Source organism: Microtus ochrogaster, unplaced genomic scaffold, assembly GCF_000317375.1.
Source record: "Microtus ochrogaster isolate Prairie Vole_2 unplaced genomic scaffold, MicOch1.0 UNK54, whole genome shotgun sequence".
In the NCBI taxonomy this organism is placed as follows: domain Eukaryota; kingdom Metazoa; phylum Chordata; class Mammalia; order Rodentia; family Cricetidae; genus Microtus; species Microtus ochrogaster.
In genome coordinates, this window is record NW_004949152.1 from 342654 (window position 1) to 360752 (window position 18099).

An 18099-nucleotide genomic window follows, 5' to 3' on the forward strand; every position below is an offset into this window, starting at 1 on the left:
TTTTTTTTTTTTTTTTTTTTTTTTTTTTTTTTTTTTTTTTTAATGGTGCCCACCTCTTCTCAAGTTTTAACCTGCACATAAGAGTCAGGGAAAACATTTATCCTGTAACGAGGACCAGGCCTCCCATCAACACCAAACACCAGTAAAACTAGTTTGCTCATGATTTCGTAACCACACCAGACACACGTCCTTCCCACTGACTAATGAGTAAGAAGGGGAAGACTGCTAAATGATGACACTATGATCGTCTTATTTTTCTTTTGTCCTAGAAAATGAAAGCATCGCAAGTCAACTCTAACCATGTGAGATTGATTCCTTTTCTAAATCTTCAGAGAGAAAATTCACAATGAAGGAAAGACTTTTATCAACACCACTTAGTGCTTCCTTCCCAATGGGAGAAAACTGCCAGATGAGGTGGGAAGTGAAAGTTAATGCTTAATGAACGCTTACCATGTATGTAGCCTTATTAAATTTCACAACCCTATAAAAAGGTGTTACTATCCTCATTCACCAGTGAGAACATAGATTTAGAGAAGTTGAAGTACTTTTCACACATGTAGGCAAGAAGCAAAAACCTGGAACAATCTGATATTTTTTATAATACTCATGTCTACTAATACTTACAAACTGCAAATTTTGTCAAGTTCCAGAACAAAGTTGCTTTGTTAGAACATACATGTGGCTGGTGTGTGTTTATATGAAGGTGTAAAATCTGGATTTTTCTAAAAGGCCTGCTTTAGATTCAAAATTACAAATTAATTTAAGGCATTTAGATATTTAAATAAATTACACAAACATACAGGCACAGGCGGTAAAACACGGTGTTCAGCAATGGGCCTCGTATATAATGATGATCCTGTAGGGTTGCAATGGAGCTGTTGATACATGTTTTTAGATGTCCAAATATCACTGTGACATATCTGCCTACGGCATTTAACACAGCAAATGCTAAACAGGTTTGCAGCTGAGAACCAACAGGCTCTACCCTGCAGTTGAGAGAACCTATGTGTGAGAGCCTCTTCCGTCTAGATTTGTACAAGGGCAGCCTATAATGTCTACATAAAACACATTTCTGTGAACATGCCTAGCTGTTATTTAATACATGACCTATTCAACCCTCCCTTAAGTAATTGGCTTTTTGAAGACTTTTTTTAAAAGCTATATAATATGCAATAATCATTGTCGTAATCCACCCAAAGTTTACTTTTAAAAGTATAAAACGAATATCATATTCTTAGATAGCAAGACTTAGATTGGGTTTACTCAGTGTTGAAGATGGTTTAGTAGCACGTTTACAAAAATAACAAAGATTTCCATCAAACAAACAAACAAATGAACAACCCTCCCCCCCAAAACCAGAGTTGCTTCTGAACTGCCCAGACACCTACAATCCCAGGGACAAATGACCGGAACCCCCCCCCCCCACAGAGATCCGTGCAGCTCGCTACAGACATTCCAGTGGGAAAGGCTAAGCCTTGGAGACAAAGCCCGGATTATTAATCTGTGCTAGGGTGTGGCCAAACTTAGTGCCTGAAAGGTGCGGGGATGCATATCTGAGTTAGAGTCAAAGAGTAGAGAACTAAAATATTCAAATGTCATTAAAAGCTATTAGACCCATACACGGTGGTATACATCTTAATCTTTTTTTTTTTTTTTTTTTTTTTTTTTTGGTTTTTCGAGACAGGGTTTCTCTGTGGTTTTGGAGTCTGTCCTGGAACTAGCTCTTGTAGACCAGGCTGGGCTCAAACTCACAGAGATCCGCCTGCCTCTGCCTCCTGAGTGCTGGGATTAAAGGCGTGCGCCACCACCACCTGGCTATATACATCTTAATCTTAACTACTCAGACCCTGAGGCAGGAGAATTCCAAGTCGGAGTCCAATCTGGGCAGTTTAGCAAGATTCTTTCTTAAACTGAATAAGAAATTCTGGGGGAATGTATGCAATTCCCTGGTAGAACCCCTACCTAGCATGTGTGAAACCCTGGGTGAAATTCCAGTACCACAAACTTCAAACTCCATAAATTCCAGTTCGGCACCACAATCCAAATACCTCAATTCAGTTCCCTTACTGACCCAGCTATTTCCAACAGGCTGAAAGCCAATTCGCTTGTGAAGAACAAAGAATACGTTCTTTCCTTTGCCAGATGGAGAATGCTTTCTTTTTTTTAAAGAAATAGTCATGACACAGAAAGGAAATGTGGTAACAGCCGTCAGAGGCCACGATGAGGAACTGACGTACCCCGTTGTAATGCAGTTTCACCACGGACATGTACGCTAGACAGGAAAGTACATCTCTGGGTGTACTTCTGCATTCGCAGCTGGGTCTTAGGTTTGTCTGGAGAAGGGTCAATTTAGAGGAGAGGACACTTATGGCATGTGGGGTGTGTGTGTGTGTGTGTGTGTGTGTGTGTGTGTGTGTGTGTGTGATAGCTTCCAAATCTGCAGAGGCGACAACAAGGGTGTTTTAAGTATAGGCTTGTTGGTCTTTTATAGGAAAAGAAAATAGAGCTAAACCATACAAAAAGTTATTAAAGAAGGAAGAGCCGTGCTCAGAGCACTTAGGGACAAGAGTGTGAGCCTGCCCGTCCTCTGTGAAAGAGTTCTGTGGTCTAGCAGTTCAAAGGCTCTGAGAAAGACCCCAGTTCACTGTATTTGCCTGAGTGCTTCCTGAACTTTCTGGGACACAGATTAGACCCTGCCCTGCCCTGCCTCCCACTAGGATTAGCTCACCAGTAAATGTCCTGCTGCATTTTATGACAATGTTGATAGATGCCAAGCTGATTTTAAAAGTGGGTAGGTGTACATAAAAACTAATAAAAAGATATCTTTCAAGTAGGCAGAGAGCAAGCAAATCTCCAAAGAATTCATGAGAGTTTAAACACATTTTAAAGTCTGGTTTACTCCTGTACATCACTTGATATTGCTAGTTACCTAGATGGTTAAACAATTAAGCTATCCAGCAAGTTAGAATTGTATTTTAAATGTTATATTCCTGCCCCTTAAGAGCACAAGCCTCCACTCAGAATTCCACAGTATACATAAAAGTTTAAGCTATTCACTGCTTAATCCACAGGCGCAATGGGGACACCAGGCTAGAGCCTTAGGTCCCAAAACTTTAACCTTCACCCTTCAGTCATGACTTAAGGGTTTCACTTGTTACCTGAAACCAATTCTTAGGGTCTCAGAATTTGGTCCAAATTTTGAAAATGTTTTTATTATTTAATTCTTCCCCTACAACTCAAAGACTGTCCCGTGGACTATGATGTAAGCCACACAAAACTTCTTCAGCGTTCCCAGGTGCAGGCGCACACTGTCACTGAAGGCATCTACAGCTGGTGTCTCCGTCACAGGCATTACCTCTCCGTTTTCACACTACTCTTCACTGAAGCTGGCTCCACCAGCTACCGCCGCTCCTTTAGTCAGGTGTGGGACAGACAACGAGGCATGAGTCGGCATTAGAATGTAGAGGGGCGAGAAGGGGGAGGCAAATTTTACCAGCCAGAGTGATTGGCATGTTGGCGGTTCTCAGAAGTTACATGCATTTGCTGGCTTGATTCCAAGAGCTAAATCCGACAGCAGGGACTTAGAAAGGCAATCTAGGAGACCGGGGCGGGGGTGGAGGGGCCTTTTAACGGTGTTGGGCTACCACCCCTAAGCGAGGATTCAGTCAGGGGAGAGGCTACATCTTAATGACTTACCTCAACTTCCACCTTTGTGAAGAGCTGACAGAAAGTAAGCACACACAACTGGATGCTGAAAAGAAGAGAGAAGGTATTCTCAGACAGCCAGGCAGGCACCATCTGTGATTTACACCCAGGCATCCCCGCACGACACTGCATGCATAGCTTGCACTTAACTAGGCTGCACTCTAGCCAAGACCCCTCTTTTCCTGGGTGAGACAACCAGTCTTGTTATTGAAAAACTAAATCACCAAACACCATCACTGTGCTGGATTGGTGGAGTACAAGGAATAGCTCAAATAGCTCAGGTTTACAGTCTCCTTGACAGCACACGCTCACTCTAAGTCTGGAGAGAAAATACCCAGAGTCGACTTTAATATATGTAAATGTGGTTGGGAGACAGAGCTGGGAGACTGTCTCCTCTCCCAGAGAACCTAGCTTCAGCTCCCAGCATCCAGATGGCAGTGTGCACCTGTCTGTAATCCCAGTTCCAGGTGATCCGATGCCCTCCTCTGACCTCCCTGGGCAATAGACATGTGTGTGGTACACAGGGACACATGTGGGCGAAACACCATACATGTCAAGTCAAAACTAAAAAGTCTAAACTAAGCTATAAAGGCTTATAAGTGTGTTCACAGGAATGCACCTTAGTACACTGAATTTCTAAATTCTTTGGGTAACAACTTTATAAATCTTGTCAGCAAGATTTTTTCCTTATAGTCACAAATTTTACCAAAGTTGTCTCAGTAATAAGGTTGAGCTATGGGGAAATGTCCTGAAAACTCGCAAATTTCATTGTAGATCTGGACAAAGGGCTTCTCTAAGTGGTTGACCAACCCATCAACAATTGTTTTTTGAGACAAATGTCCTTCCTTACAGCTTTCTGAGATTTAGACGCTGAGCCAGATGTCTGGAGGATTTTCAGTTTAGCCTCTTTAGACAGCTGACCCAGAAATCAGGCAGAGTGGATCAGACCATGGGTTTGAGCAAACAATCTTTTTTTTTTTAATTTTTATTTTTTTGCTATAAAAAAATGAAAGAATAATTTACATGTAAAAAATGATCTGCAGGGACTAACTGAAGTGAGTTAGGATTCCCACCAAGGAATATTGGCTACAGATGGATGCAGGGTGTTCAGCACCCTCAGCTGTGCACCCACTGGTCAGTCCACCAGGCTCCAGTGGATAGGTATAAACCCGAGGTCATACAGACAGCTCTGGTTAAACTCAGTGAGTCACAGAACAAGCAAAGGGACATGAATGTAGGAAAGGAGACTTGTGCAGAGGAGGACAGGTTGATGGGATGGGGAGGGAAGAGGGTGAGGAATGACATACTCAGAATGCATCATGTATGAAATGGCCAAAAAAAATTTAATGAACTTCCTATTTAAAAAAAAGAAGGGATTTGGAAGTTCCATTTAGGAGTTGCAGAGTTAATTATGATATGGAAGTGTGACTGTGGCCACGCTTACCATCTGAAAGGGGAAAGGAAGACTTTTCACTACACTTAAGCTCCAAGTCACACCAACCTTTCTTAACCATGATCAAACAGTCTTCTCTTAAATGTTTTCTATTATTATGTTGTATCTGAGTGTTTTAACCGCATGTATGTCTGTGCACCGTGTGTGTGTGTGTGTGTGTGTGTGTGTGTGTGTGTGTGTGTGTGTGTAGTACCCAAAGACACCAGAGAGATCATTGAATGCCCTGGAAATGGAGGTGCAGACATGGATGATGAGAGGCCATGTGGGTGCTGGGAATTACACCTGGGTCCTCTGCAACCAAGTAGAAGGAAAAGGGCCCCAAGCTCACCCAATTTTATTTTTTCCTTCATTACACACTCCCCAGGCTAGAAAGCTGTATTCCTAAGCTACTCTGTGTTCTTCCCCTACCCACTTCCAGAAAACGTTCTTCTACTTGACCTTCACAACCACCCAGACTGCTGCACGATGACAAAGCCACACTCTCCACAGGACACCTAGTCTAGAGGTGCCCAATGGACGGCATGCATTAGAAGATACAAGCTGGTACCCACTGAAATCCCAGACACTGTGTTTCTGAGATGATCATGTCCCACTTGTTTCTTTGAGGGCTTTGGTTGGGCAAGAGTTAAAAACTAGCAATTCCAAGTTAGTAGTGGCATGGAAGGCGCATCTAGTCAGAGGAGTAAAACTGGCTCCCTGAAAAGTGGAAGAGCACACATTCCGTACATTATGTAACACATTTCCTTCCTCATGTCTTGTTTCTAGCACTACGTGCCAGAGCTGGTAAAGCTCAAAAGGAAAATGTGTGTTCTATATGCGGTGACATTTGTTCAGCTGCCCTTACGTTATCTTTCTGATTTACATACGATTTCAGAGAAATGTCTGCACACACACAAAAGGAGAAATACACCGGTTTTCAAAGGCCAAGAGAGTGTACACATGATGTGTGAGAAGCTAGAGCATGCTAGAAAGCAATGCAGATTTCCTCCAATACTCCCATTGGCAATGTTACTTGAGCTCTGCTGCTACCATTGTCAAAACTGGGTAAGGTCCCTGGGGAAGATTTTCAAACCCACATTTGCATGGCTCTCACTGAAATTTAAGTAGGCTCACACCTTTCTAGAGGGAGCCAAACAAAAGGTCCTGGAAGAAAGCTGGAGTCTACCTGTTTCGTTGACTTCAGCCTGCTCAATGGTGACAACACGCCTCACCTCTCTAAGAGCTCCAGAAACTGCTGATCCCTGCGCTTTGAGGATCTGGGAATGGAATAGAAGTCTTGGGGAGCCATTTCCTCAGCAAACAGACGTGCCACACTAGCGCCAGGTCCCGAAACTGATGTAATCTAAACTGCTTAAACTAACCTCATAAAATCCGAACAGAGGACGGGATACTAAATCTACAGTGGGAATGAGAGAGAAAGATTCAAGCTAAAGCAAGATGGGAGCCAGGGCCCTGGAATGTTCCCTACAAACTGGTCGATAAAATCGTGAAGCTGACAGACAGCTAGTTTTCCTCAAATGGTATAACAGACATGAGTCTCACTGGGCAGTTAGTAGGCAAGAAAGTGATACTGTTCCTAGAGATAGGCTAAAAGATTAAAGATTGATTAGAAATGTTTACTTTTACAAAAATAAGACTTTTTTTTAAAAAGAAGGAATAAATACTATTTCTTTTCTTCAGTAAGATAGTTTGCATAAACTATTAAACTGTATGGGACTTACAATGTATATCCTTGCCATGTCCAGGTCACAGTATCCTAAAACAACAGAAGCAGTCAAGCAGTTAGTCTAGATTAGGACAGACACCTGTAATCTCAGCAGAGGAGAGATGCGGGCAAGAAATCATTTTTTAGCTATACCATGAGTTCAACACCAACAAGGGCTACCTAAGACCCTGCCTCAAAAATAAATAAAAAACAAACAAAAATTAAACAAAATAATAAGGCTTTGTTTAATATTAAGATTCATGTTTCTTGGAACAAAAACAACATATTAAAAATAATAAAATTGTAATTATTAAAGGATGTGAACTAATGTACAAATTCCTTAACTACACAGATTATATAGCTACACAGAGATCATTTCCCAACTTTATATGTCTTCATGGAACAACTTGTTCTGAATTAAAAATAATTGCTGTACATGTTCAGTTATTTTTCTCCCCAAATGAGCATATCTGAAAAATTAATTTGTGTGCATATGTAATATATATAATTTCTCAAGTATAAAAATGATTATTTAAAAGAAAACATCAAAGCAGCATATAGTAAAAGAATTTTACTATATAAAAATTCAAATATATAGGCAGGAGCCAGAGTAGAAGCTTGATGGACTTTAACCCCTTTTTTACTGGACATGCTCAAGCTGAGAAACCAGCCATTGAACAGAAAGCTGAACTGGCCAAGAACTTATAATCTTAAATAGTATGTATTACAGTTACTTCTGCCTTTTTATAACCCTCTGGTAGGGTCCTTTCAGGATGAACCCAGCGTCAGGGGAAGGACAGTGCAACTAATGTCCAGAGGATAACAGTGTGACCCCAGTGTCTGGGGAAGGGCCGTACAACTGATACCCAGAGAAGAACAGTGTGACCCCAGTGTCTGGGGAAGGGCCATATAACTGATACCCAGAGAAGAACAGTGTGACCCCAGTGTCTGGGGAAGGGCCGTATAACTGATGTCCTCAGAACAGGGCGACTAGGTGATGCAGAAGACACTGTTTCCTGGAGCAGCCTTAAACTTTAGAGAAGAAGGGAAGTTCTCTAGGACTTAATTAATCACGCTGCTTCCCAAGGCTCTGGCCTGCACTTACTTCCTCCCCTGGGTGAATCCTCCTCTACTTCCAGCCTTCCCCCTACTAAGTCACCTCTGTATCTGGAAAAAGGTTCCTTGTCATCTCCACAAAAATCACAACTTCCTGCTGTCGGGTATAAGCAGAGCCTACGTATGAGACATAATCTGTCCGTCCGTAACAGAGATGGCACAGCAGAGACCAAGCAATACCCTCTTGGAGCTAAGTTACACCGAATGACACTTAGTTCTGCTATCACAGATAGCCGTTTATCTTGCAAAATTAAAAAAAAAAAACAAAGCCAACCCAGTGGCAGGTGGCCTCAGTCTACCCAATTGCTTCTTTCATTCAGCCATTCATCAATCCGATATTTAAGAAGGTCTTCCCTTACCAGCTTGTTTGGGTATCTGAGGAGGATGGGCTGCACTGGAACTCCTGGAATGAAGGCTCCTGGAATCACATCGGGATTGTCAGCATGGTTTGTACAGGAACAAGAAGTATAAAATAGCAAGAATTGTATAAATACTGATGGCTTATGAGTAGACAAAACATGAACCATGCTGAAATATTTACGAAAATGAGTCATCACAAGTCAGACCTAAGGCAAACATTAAATGGTATGCTCAACCGCGTAAGCATATCTTTATTCACTGTTTCCTTTGATAAAGAAAATTAAAGACATTTATTTCAAAACAACTCTTTAGGATACATATAACTTGTACCATTTTTATTTATTTTAGGGGTTGTTTTCATTTCCTAAATGTATGCTACCCAACAACATAAGAAAGTCATGGTAAAATCAAGGAGAGAAAAAAATCCAAGAGAAAATAAGAACTAAAATGCTGGAAGCGAAGCCATTACGCTGGCTTGAAGCGAGGCACACCTTTGGTGCGGAGCACACCAGCAGCCAACATAAACAGCCTAGAGTGTCACAAGTTAAAAGGCACATCCATGGCTGCCCTCTTAAGATAGAAAAAAAAAAGAGTGAACTTTGGAAGGCATGTAAAAACTTGAATGATATTAAGGTAGGCTGCCCACTTTATGACAGAAGACCCCAGGTATCTATGAGGGTCTTTGGAGGAAAAAGAAAAAAGTTAGTGCCTTTTGAGCATGCACGCACATATATACACATAGACACACATACGCAGAGAGACACACATAGACAAACTAACAGACACAGACACTCACTCACACACACATACACACACCCCACTGAAAGGAAAAGCCTATGTCAAAAAGGAGAGGAAAGGAGTAAATAGGAATATGTTCTGTGGAATCATAGCATCAGAAAGGTTTTATAAGAAAAGGAATGCCAGGAGCAACTGAGTTGCATTGTGCATCACAATCGAATCATTTGAGAAATCTCAAAGACTACATTGTTACAAGGCATAATTTAATTTATCTCACCTGGTTTAAAAGTAATCAAACAGGAGCGATTAGTACAAGTACCTTCTGGGAAAACAAGTATCTTGGGAGAAAAGGAATAAATTTAATATTTCAATCTAATTAATAGGCTACCTCTTTATTCTCCTATGACGTCACCAACACCGCTAATGCTTCCAAAATTAAATAAAAAGCTAACTCATGATTCTAACAAAAACTGGAATCAGATTGTTCCATCTTCATTGAAATGGGGTACAGTTTGACTAGTCTAATAATTAGAAGACAATTAAAGCTTTAAATAAATAATACTCTTAGTTTACAGAATATGTGGCTTACTTCTGCTTCCTTTTACATTTGTTTCTGAAAGTTTTTAATAGTGATCTGAATAAATTTAAAAGAAGACATATAGCAAGGTTATATCCTTAACCTAAAGAAATCTTTGTGTTTTAGTTTTCTCATTAAATGCTATTTATTCCTAGTCTATATTTCGGGGAGGCCTTGAGAACAAAGGAGGAAACGCCTGCGACAAGCCTTCTGCTCAGCTGCCTTGGCTACCGTGCGGGACAGACGTCATAGCTTGCTCTGCCTGTCCTGAGGAGGCATTTTAGCTGTTAATGTGCTATTTGACGCTTTCTCTGTGAAAGACATACAAGCACTGTGAGCTTCTTCTCCATTAGTTAAGACACAAGATTGGTTTTCTGAGGCTTTTAAAATTTAGTCATGAGTTAGCTGCTAAGTATATAAAACCAAATCAAATCCCTGTACTCAAAGCAGTTAGTGATATATGATCTACAGTAATTAGAGAGAGAAAACATTGGCTCAAACTACAAACTAAAAATTAATGAGTGGGCAGAATTCCATCCCCTGATTTATAAAATGGGTTTCCTGTGACAAGCAGACACAATGGCCAACAGTTTTACTTGGCATAAATCCACAAGTAGCTTACTAACAAGGAATGCTAACAAAGCAAGTCAAAATCTCAGGGAAGACAGAACAGTCAAAATAGCCTTGTGGCTCTAATGTTTAAATTATTTCCACCAGTCTCCTCCCCTCACCAAGTGGCTGTGACTCAGGACCTGAGAAGGATTGCAAAGCAGGCCATTTTTATCCCCAGACGGGGAAAAAGTTCTGCAAAACGAGAAAAAAATATGAGCTAAAATCTTTCTTCTTGTATCTCTGGCCTACTAATCTTAGACCTAGTTCTTGGAGCCAAAGAGAAAGTCTAACTTTCCCAAATACTACCTCACTTGTTTTTAAGCTCTACCTCTGTTGCCTTGGTTTCTAAAGCCTCCAGGGTGGGTGCACTTGAATGTCTACATGTTACCATGGGTGGGCTGACCACTGTAGCACACTATCCACAAGAGATCACGCACTTAACATCTATGTGTTAGCATAGGTGGGCTGACCACTGTAGCACTGTCCACTAGAGATCACGTACTTTCATCTCGGCAAAGACTCATGGGTGATTTTCGCAATCATCCCTGCTCTATGCATACTGACCTCCAAGGGCCTCCCAGGGAAGGGGTGGGAGTTGGTGAGGTCTGATAGGTTTACAGGCTATTTTCACGTGCCCTTGAATGGAAAGCTCCACTTAAACATAATTCAGAAAAGATTTGGCACACTTAGGATATTTTTCGTCAAGTGAATTAAATTATAGAAAATATTTATTTTATTTAACAGGAATTAAATTCAGAGAATCATTTGTTATAACACAGAGAAAATATCTGGCGACTAAAAGGGAATGGGACGTGCTGGGGCAGGGTCTTCACACTGACTGGTTTGTTTATTCTGCGTCTATTATGCTGTGGACACGTGGCGTGACATCTCGCTCTCTGTGAACCCGAATGAGTAAGTCTACAGACACACAAAAGCTCTCCATGTAGATGAATGACTCCTGCATCTTACCTGGGGCCACTCCCCTCCGGATGTCGCCCGCTTTCTGATTTCATTTATTGTGTTTTTTCGGGAATCTGGGTCAACACGGGACACCAAAACTGGCTGCACAGCCCGTAACAGTCCTTGAAAACAAAGTCATAACCCAGTCATTTTTCTTAAGCCACCATGGCATTAACACCGGGTTCGCTGAAAGAATCTGTTTACAGAAAATGAAAATGTTAGCAAATCTAAAAGAATAATACTTTTCAAACCAAATTCCAAGTTGCCTAGTTAGATTCTAATCTCAAATGCAGAGATGGGTATTTCTTCATTGATTTTACAGAAGTTAGCGGAAGGGATGGGGGTGTAGAAGGGGAGGAAAAACAATTTTTGTTTCCTAAGAGTCTTTTCTCTTAGTGGATGTTAAACTGTGGGACTAAGCTTCAAACTATCACATTTGATTTTAGGAGGACCTTAAACGCTCGTAGTATGAATCGACAGTGTGCGTGAGCAGAGGGCAATTATGACTGATTTTTACTCAAATCCCTCTGAAGATATCGCTTCCCATCACATGCTAAATAAACGTGAAGTGATCTGCAAGGGAAACGTTTAGGAAAAAGCCATAGTGCAGAAAGCACGGTAGTTGCACACTGAAGAAAAAGAAGTGTCCTCACTCAATGACAAAGCTACAAGGACTACTGTTCTTCCCGGGGAACACTAAGACAACATCCGGCAGCTTTCACACCCCCTCGCTCAGCGCTCGGTGCTTGCGGTAACCTTGGGACAACCGGGAGCAGTTACTTGGAGACTGATTCCTCAGGGAGAGATAGCAGCATCTGGCAGGAAAAACATTTCACGCGCTTCATTATTTTTTATGGCAGGAAGCACTTATTGTCCCACATCATAATTTTCAAGGAGTTACATAAATGTCCCTCGGGGAGCTATAGGGGCACAATGATTCAGAAAACAGAGCTGGAAGAAAAGACGTAGCACATTCATCAGCCTAATGCCATGAAGAGAGGTTAGTGAAATAGCATGCGACCTGTGTTTTTCAGATTCTTTTAAAAAAAATAAATAAGCATGTTTAGTGTCCGAAATCTGATTTTCCTTATGACACGTAGGAACACGAAGATAGGGCGGCATTGTGAAAGTACAAGTTCCCTAAACGTCTAAAGATTAGGGGACATGTCTAATTTTTTTCTTTACATTTAAATAAAAGGGAATACATTTAAAATCTTTTAAAGTTTTATTTTCCGCTGGCTGGGAATTTTGCTCAGTATTAGACTACTTGGCTTTCATGAACAAGATCAGGGGCTGACTACTCAGGAATGCAAGCAAATAAGTATACAGAAAATGATGATACATGATTCTTTCTACGTAAACTGCGCACATGATAAGATCTAAGCTGTTACCCTACTGGTACTTACTGCCAACCATAGGGGTCTGTGCGTTCTCATTGCGTGACACCAGAGAAGGCAGCCCAGCTACAACGCAGGCAATTCCATCAAAGAACGTTGAATGAGGGGCGACGACAAAAATGGGGGCTTCCGAGGGGCTCGCGATCTTCCCCTTCACGGTCACCATAAACCCCATCGAGAAGAACAAGGCACGGCCCAGAAACTTCAAAGCTGGATGAGCAATCTTCCTTTGAAAACAGTGGCAGAGAAGACATGTTTGGCTTCGCTTTACTCTAACTCCGGTTATCAGGCTTGGCAGCAAGCATCTTTGCCTTTTGAGCCATCTCGCCAGCCCCATTAACCTCATTATTCAAATTTAATCTTGTGTATATGTAGCTTTATCTGTGTATGTCACAGACATATGGACGCCCAGGGAAGCCAGAAGGGTATCGGATTCCCTGAAGCTGAGTTACAAAGGGGAGGTCAATGACCCAGTGTTGTCCTCTGGAGGAAGAACCAACAGTCTTAACTCTTGAGTCATATTTCCATGTCCTCATTTTGAGGCTAAGAGAACTGAGGCACAGAGAAGCAATTTATCCAAAGATACATGGCTAATAAAGAACTGCATTATTCTCTAAGCCTGAAACGATCACAAAGAATCTTCAAACTACAACCCACACTGAGACCACCAACATCAGTACTGGCCGTAGGAAGCAGTCATCTTGGGAATGAATTTTCTCCTGCAAAATGAATGTGCTATTGTCTACCCAAACAAGAAGTCTCATGCTAAATTAATTTAGGAATAATTCTTAGAGATAAATCTCATAGTGTGATCACCTTTAGGCACCAAGATATAAAAATAAATAAAATAATAAATATAAATAAACTCACTGTTGCATTCCACTGAACTTAGATACACAAGAAAGTCCAGAAGCCTCCTTATTTACTTTTTAAAAACAGTTTAAGATAGACTAACATTAAAGATTAATTATCTGAGCTGGCAAGATGGTTCACCAGGTAAATTCATTTGCCACTAAGTATGATGACCTAAGTTCAATATATAGAACCCACAAAGTAGAAAGGAACCAACTATGACCTCTGCATGTGTGCAGTGGCATGTGTGCACATGAACACACATATACACACAAAATAGTGTAAAAAAGATTATCATCACACTGTGTAAAGAGCTATGCTGGACACTTAAGACAAGTAAGTTCCAGTCTCTTAATTAATACGCTTAAATAAACAGGGAAGCTGAGTTCCAGGACAGGCTCCAAAGCAGCACAGAGAACCCCTATCTTGAAAATACGAAAGAATAAAATAAAATAAAATAAAAGTAAAAATAAGTAAATAAATAGAGAACAAAAAAATATTCTCATATACATTTAGATTCCAAAGCACAGGATGGACATCTCGGATATGAGCAAACACACATTATGGGGCATCCAGACATGGCATGGCTCTTACTGTCTTGAAATAAGAACAGCTGTAAGCTGAATGGTGGTGCTCGCCTTTAATCCCAGCACTCGGGAGGCAGAGGCAGGCGAAACTCATAAGTTCGAAGCCAACCTGGTCTACAAACCTACAAACTGAGTTCCAGGATGGCTAGGGCTACACAGAGAAACCCTGTGTTGAAAAACTAAAAAAGAAAAGAAGACCAGTTGTAATGATCCCAACAAGCCCCTCACAGACTGGGCCCACTGTACTCCCTTATGGAGAGGCGAGAGTGCTCACAAGACATGCGGAAAGCGGTGCATGGAAGCTTCGGTCTCACTAGCTGCTCACTTATGTATCCTTCCCTCCAGATACAGAAGCGAAAAGCAACTGCTGGGGTAGAAGTGGGGCTTGCACCTTTTCTGTGGTGCCCTCGCCTCCCTTAACTGTACCTTCCATAGGCAACCTCTCCTCCATCCTCCAGTAAGCATCCCCCATTAAACTCACTGCTTCCCTAAGCTAGACTTGGGTGGAGAACCATCTCTTTGGTCTGTCATCAGTGTCCTATCTGCATGAATAGACCTTTGTTCACATCTCTACTTAACAAAACAATACGCCTTTTTTTAAAAATATTTATTTATTTATTTATTTATTATGTATACAATATTCTGTCTGTATGCCTGAAGGCCAGAAGAGGGCGCCAGACCTCTTTACAGATGGTTGTGAGCCACCATGTGGTTGCTGGGAATTGAACTCAGGATCTCTGGAAGAGCAGTCAGTGCTCTTAACCACTGAGCCATCTCTCCAGCCCCAACAATACAGCTTTTCATGGGATGTAAAATAAAATACGCACAGCCGTCCTTTAGTAATTGTGGAGAACAGACTCCACATCCTGGCGAAGAGCAACATCCACAAACGCACAAGCCTTTCATATAATGCCATGATGCGTATGCTACCCATACTGTCCTGCAGACTGTCAAACACCTCTAGAGTGTTGACAATACCTAAGATAATATGAATGCTATGCAAACAGGTCTGATAGTATATTGTTTAGGGACCATGAATAAGCAAACAGTATATCCATGTTCAGTAGGGATGTAATCGTTTTTCTGAGCTCTTTGCTCCACAGTTGGTTGAACTGCAGATGCAGAACACACTGCTGACTATATAGCACCTATTAGGTATTGGAAAGAACTTGAAACACTGAGTTTCTAATTTTCTTGGCCAGTGAAAGTCTTCTAGTAACTAGCCAGGGAGGAAGCGTCTGCGGTGCTGACCTCCCAAGAAGTGAGGCCCAGTAAAGCACAGTGCTTTCCGAAGGGCATGGGTAAGTGACAACCTCTCCCTTCAGCATAGAGGCGAGCACTCTACTCATACAGAAAGAACTCTGCTGTGCTTGTCATGCTACTTAGCTATAGCGGTACAGCTTCTAAGAAACATATTTCAAGAAGTCAGACCCCTTAATAACTCCTATTTACATGTATTTTAAAATGCACAGGGGGAAAGAACCATGTAAACCTGATGACCTGAGTTGGCACTCCAGAACCCACTTAGAAGCCAGCTACATCAGGGTGCATCCGTAATCAGAGCACAGCTATGGAGGGACGGGAGGTGGAGACAGTGAACTAGTGAGCATGGACTATGCTCTCATCACAGAGACATGACACAGTATACCTCAAACAAGGGGAAAGATGAGAGTCAACTCCCAAATGTCCTCTGACACCCACATGTGTGCTGTGGCACACATACAAACGCAAGTATGTGCACGCACAATTAAGAAAAAATTTAATAGCTAAAAGTCTTGGGCCACATAATAACTTCAAAATTATTTGCATGAGAGGAAACAGAGATGCTGATTGAACTGACAAAAGTACCAGTTTTCTAAAGCAAAATCAATAAAATATTGAAAAGAACACTTGTAAGTTTTTTCTAGATTCTTAAACTATTCCTTTCCTCGCCCTACATTTTTGTGAGCCAGCGACTCTAAAACCAAAGAAAGATTCTGAAAGCAGAGTGAATCACTGAAAGCAGCCCATGAGGCGTTGCTTTATACTGTGCATCCTCGAGCTATAAAACAAAGAAAGACCATGTGCAGGGACTGAGTTTTCTCTGGGGCGCTGCCGACACTGCATTCATTTCCACCTCAAACCAGCCTTGTTTTCCATATTCACATTTGTTCCCTGGGACAAGAACCAAACAGCAAACCGCACACTTCTGTTAAAAGCTGTAGAGCAGTAGTTCTCAGTCATTCTGGAGGGCATAACCACATTTGAGATCTGCATAGAACCAACAACACATCCTTTCATCTGGAAAAAAGCGAGCTAGCGATCAAACACCATGCACACACACTTTCAGGAGTTCATGAGTGTCCTAAAATAAATGCATGGGTTTGCAACCTACTGGAATCCATGGCGTGCACAGGAAGCAGGTCCATGTGCAATAGGTACAGATGGTGATAACCCGATCCTGCCAAACAGTAATGGCTTCTACCAGTAAATTCTACTTATTCTTGCCCAGGCTGCTATCTAGAACCATGCTAATTAGATAATTCTAGAAATTCTAGAAAAGCAGTTCCATTCGCCTTAGTACTAACATTTGAAAAATGCTAGGCTGAGTGGTAATTAAAGTTAATATTAACCACTAACATAATTAATAAAAAATAATATAATCAATCCACTTAACTGTATTATTGCAGAAGGTACATTGTTGTTACCTCGAAGGAAAAGTAAATGTGAAAATTTGGAAATACAAAAGAAAGCCAAGTATTTTATAGCTACAATGTTCCAAAGAAGACAACAGACTGTATTAGTCACACTGCAACGGTGTATCACAAGGCCCAAAGCAAGCAGCTAGGAAGGAAGAAAGATTTATCTTTTAGCTCATGGCTTTAGAGGTTTCAGTTAACAGTGACCAGTTGTGTTCCGGGGACATGGTGAGGTGGGGCTTCACAGTGAGAGAATATGGCAGATGCTACTCACCAAACAGTAGACCGGAAACACAGAAAGCGAATATAGAAAGGGGCTATCTCCTCCTTCCTCAGGACACACTCCTAGTAACCTGATTACTCCAACTAGGCTAGGCCCTTCCAGATTTTCACTATCTCCTGATCATGCCGCCGTATTTTGATCCATCAAGAGATTAATCCTTTAATGAGGGCACAGCCCTCAGGATACAGTCACTTCCCATTGGCTGCCAACAAAGATGCTAGTACATAAAGTGACTGGAGACATTCATTCCATGTAAAAACACAACACAGGGACTCTTTCACAACCAAAGGTGCATATCCTTCACAATAATTCAGAAAACAAAATATTTTAACATTGAGAAATTATACTTCCGTGAGTTCAAGGCTAGCCTGGTCTACAAGAGCTAGTTCCAGGACAGGCTCCAAAGCCATAGAGAAACCCTGTCTTGAAAAACCAAAAAAAAAAAAAAAAAAAAAAAAAGAAAGAAAGAAAGAAAAAAAGGAAATTATACCTTGAACTGAATATTATCAGAATGTGCCTATGTGATAATTTCTGAAAAAAAATCAAGATCATTTCCATGCAAGAAACAAATATAAACTATGAAAACTGAGAAGCAGCAAGATACTGAAGAAAGAATAATCAAACAGTCAATGAAGGAACTAGAATCAAAACTTAAAATTTTTGCCTTGTGTAATATTTGGATATAATTATCTCTTACCTCCTCCAACCACTGATCGGATGGGTCAACTTTTCAGGGCAGCATGCTGTTGCAATTGCAGCAAATGGCCATGCCAGGCACAAAATTAATGCAACCAATATTAAACGGACTGGAAGCAGAATTATTCCAAGAAGAAAAATCTACAAATCAAAATTGACAAAAACAAAAAAGATAAATGGATGTTATTTAAATATATCACTACCAAACACAAAAGCGCAGTAGGAAGGTTTTGGCTTCATGCATATACTCAAGAGGAATTAAATGCTGTCTTTTATCACAGACACACACACACACACACACACACACACACACACACGACATGACATTTGATCTCAATGGGCTACCTCTTGCTGGGCATTGTAGTATGTTAATCCCAGCA

General features: G+C 41.2%; 1 protein-coding gene across 1 annotated transcript in view; it reads right to left on the reverse strand.

Moving 5' to 3' along the window:
* Lpcat2 (lysophosphatidylcholine acyltransferase 2) overlaps positions 1-18099 on the reverse strand; it is a 59832-nt gene that overhangs the window by 34158 nt on the left and 7575 nt on the right. The window contains exons 2-8 of the mRNA XM_005369592.2: positions 17721-17860; positions 12633-12850; positions 11236-11348; positions 9355-9415; positions 8339-8397; positions 6880-6914; positions 3697-3751 (exon numbers count right to left, since the gene is read on the reverse strand). Of these exons, the coding sequence (XP_005369649.1) occupies positions 3697-3751; positions 6880-6914; positions 8339-8397; positions 9355-9415; positions 11236-11348; positions 12633-12850; positions 17721-17860 (681 nt within the window). The remainder of the gene's footprint in view (positions 1-3696; positions 3752-6879; positions 6915-8338; positions 8398-9354; positions 9416-11235; positions 11349-12632; positions 12851-17720; positions 17861-18099) is intronic.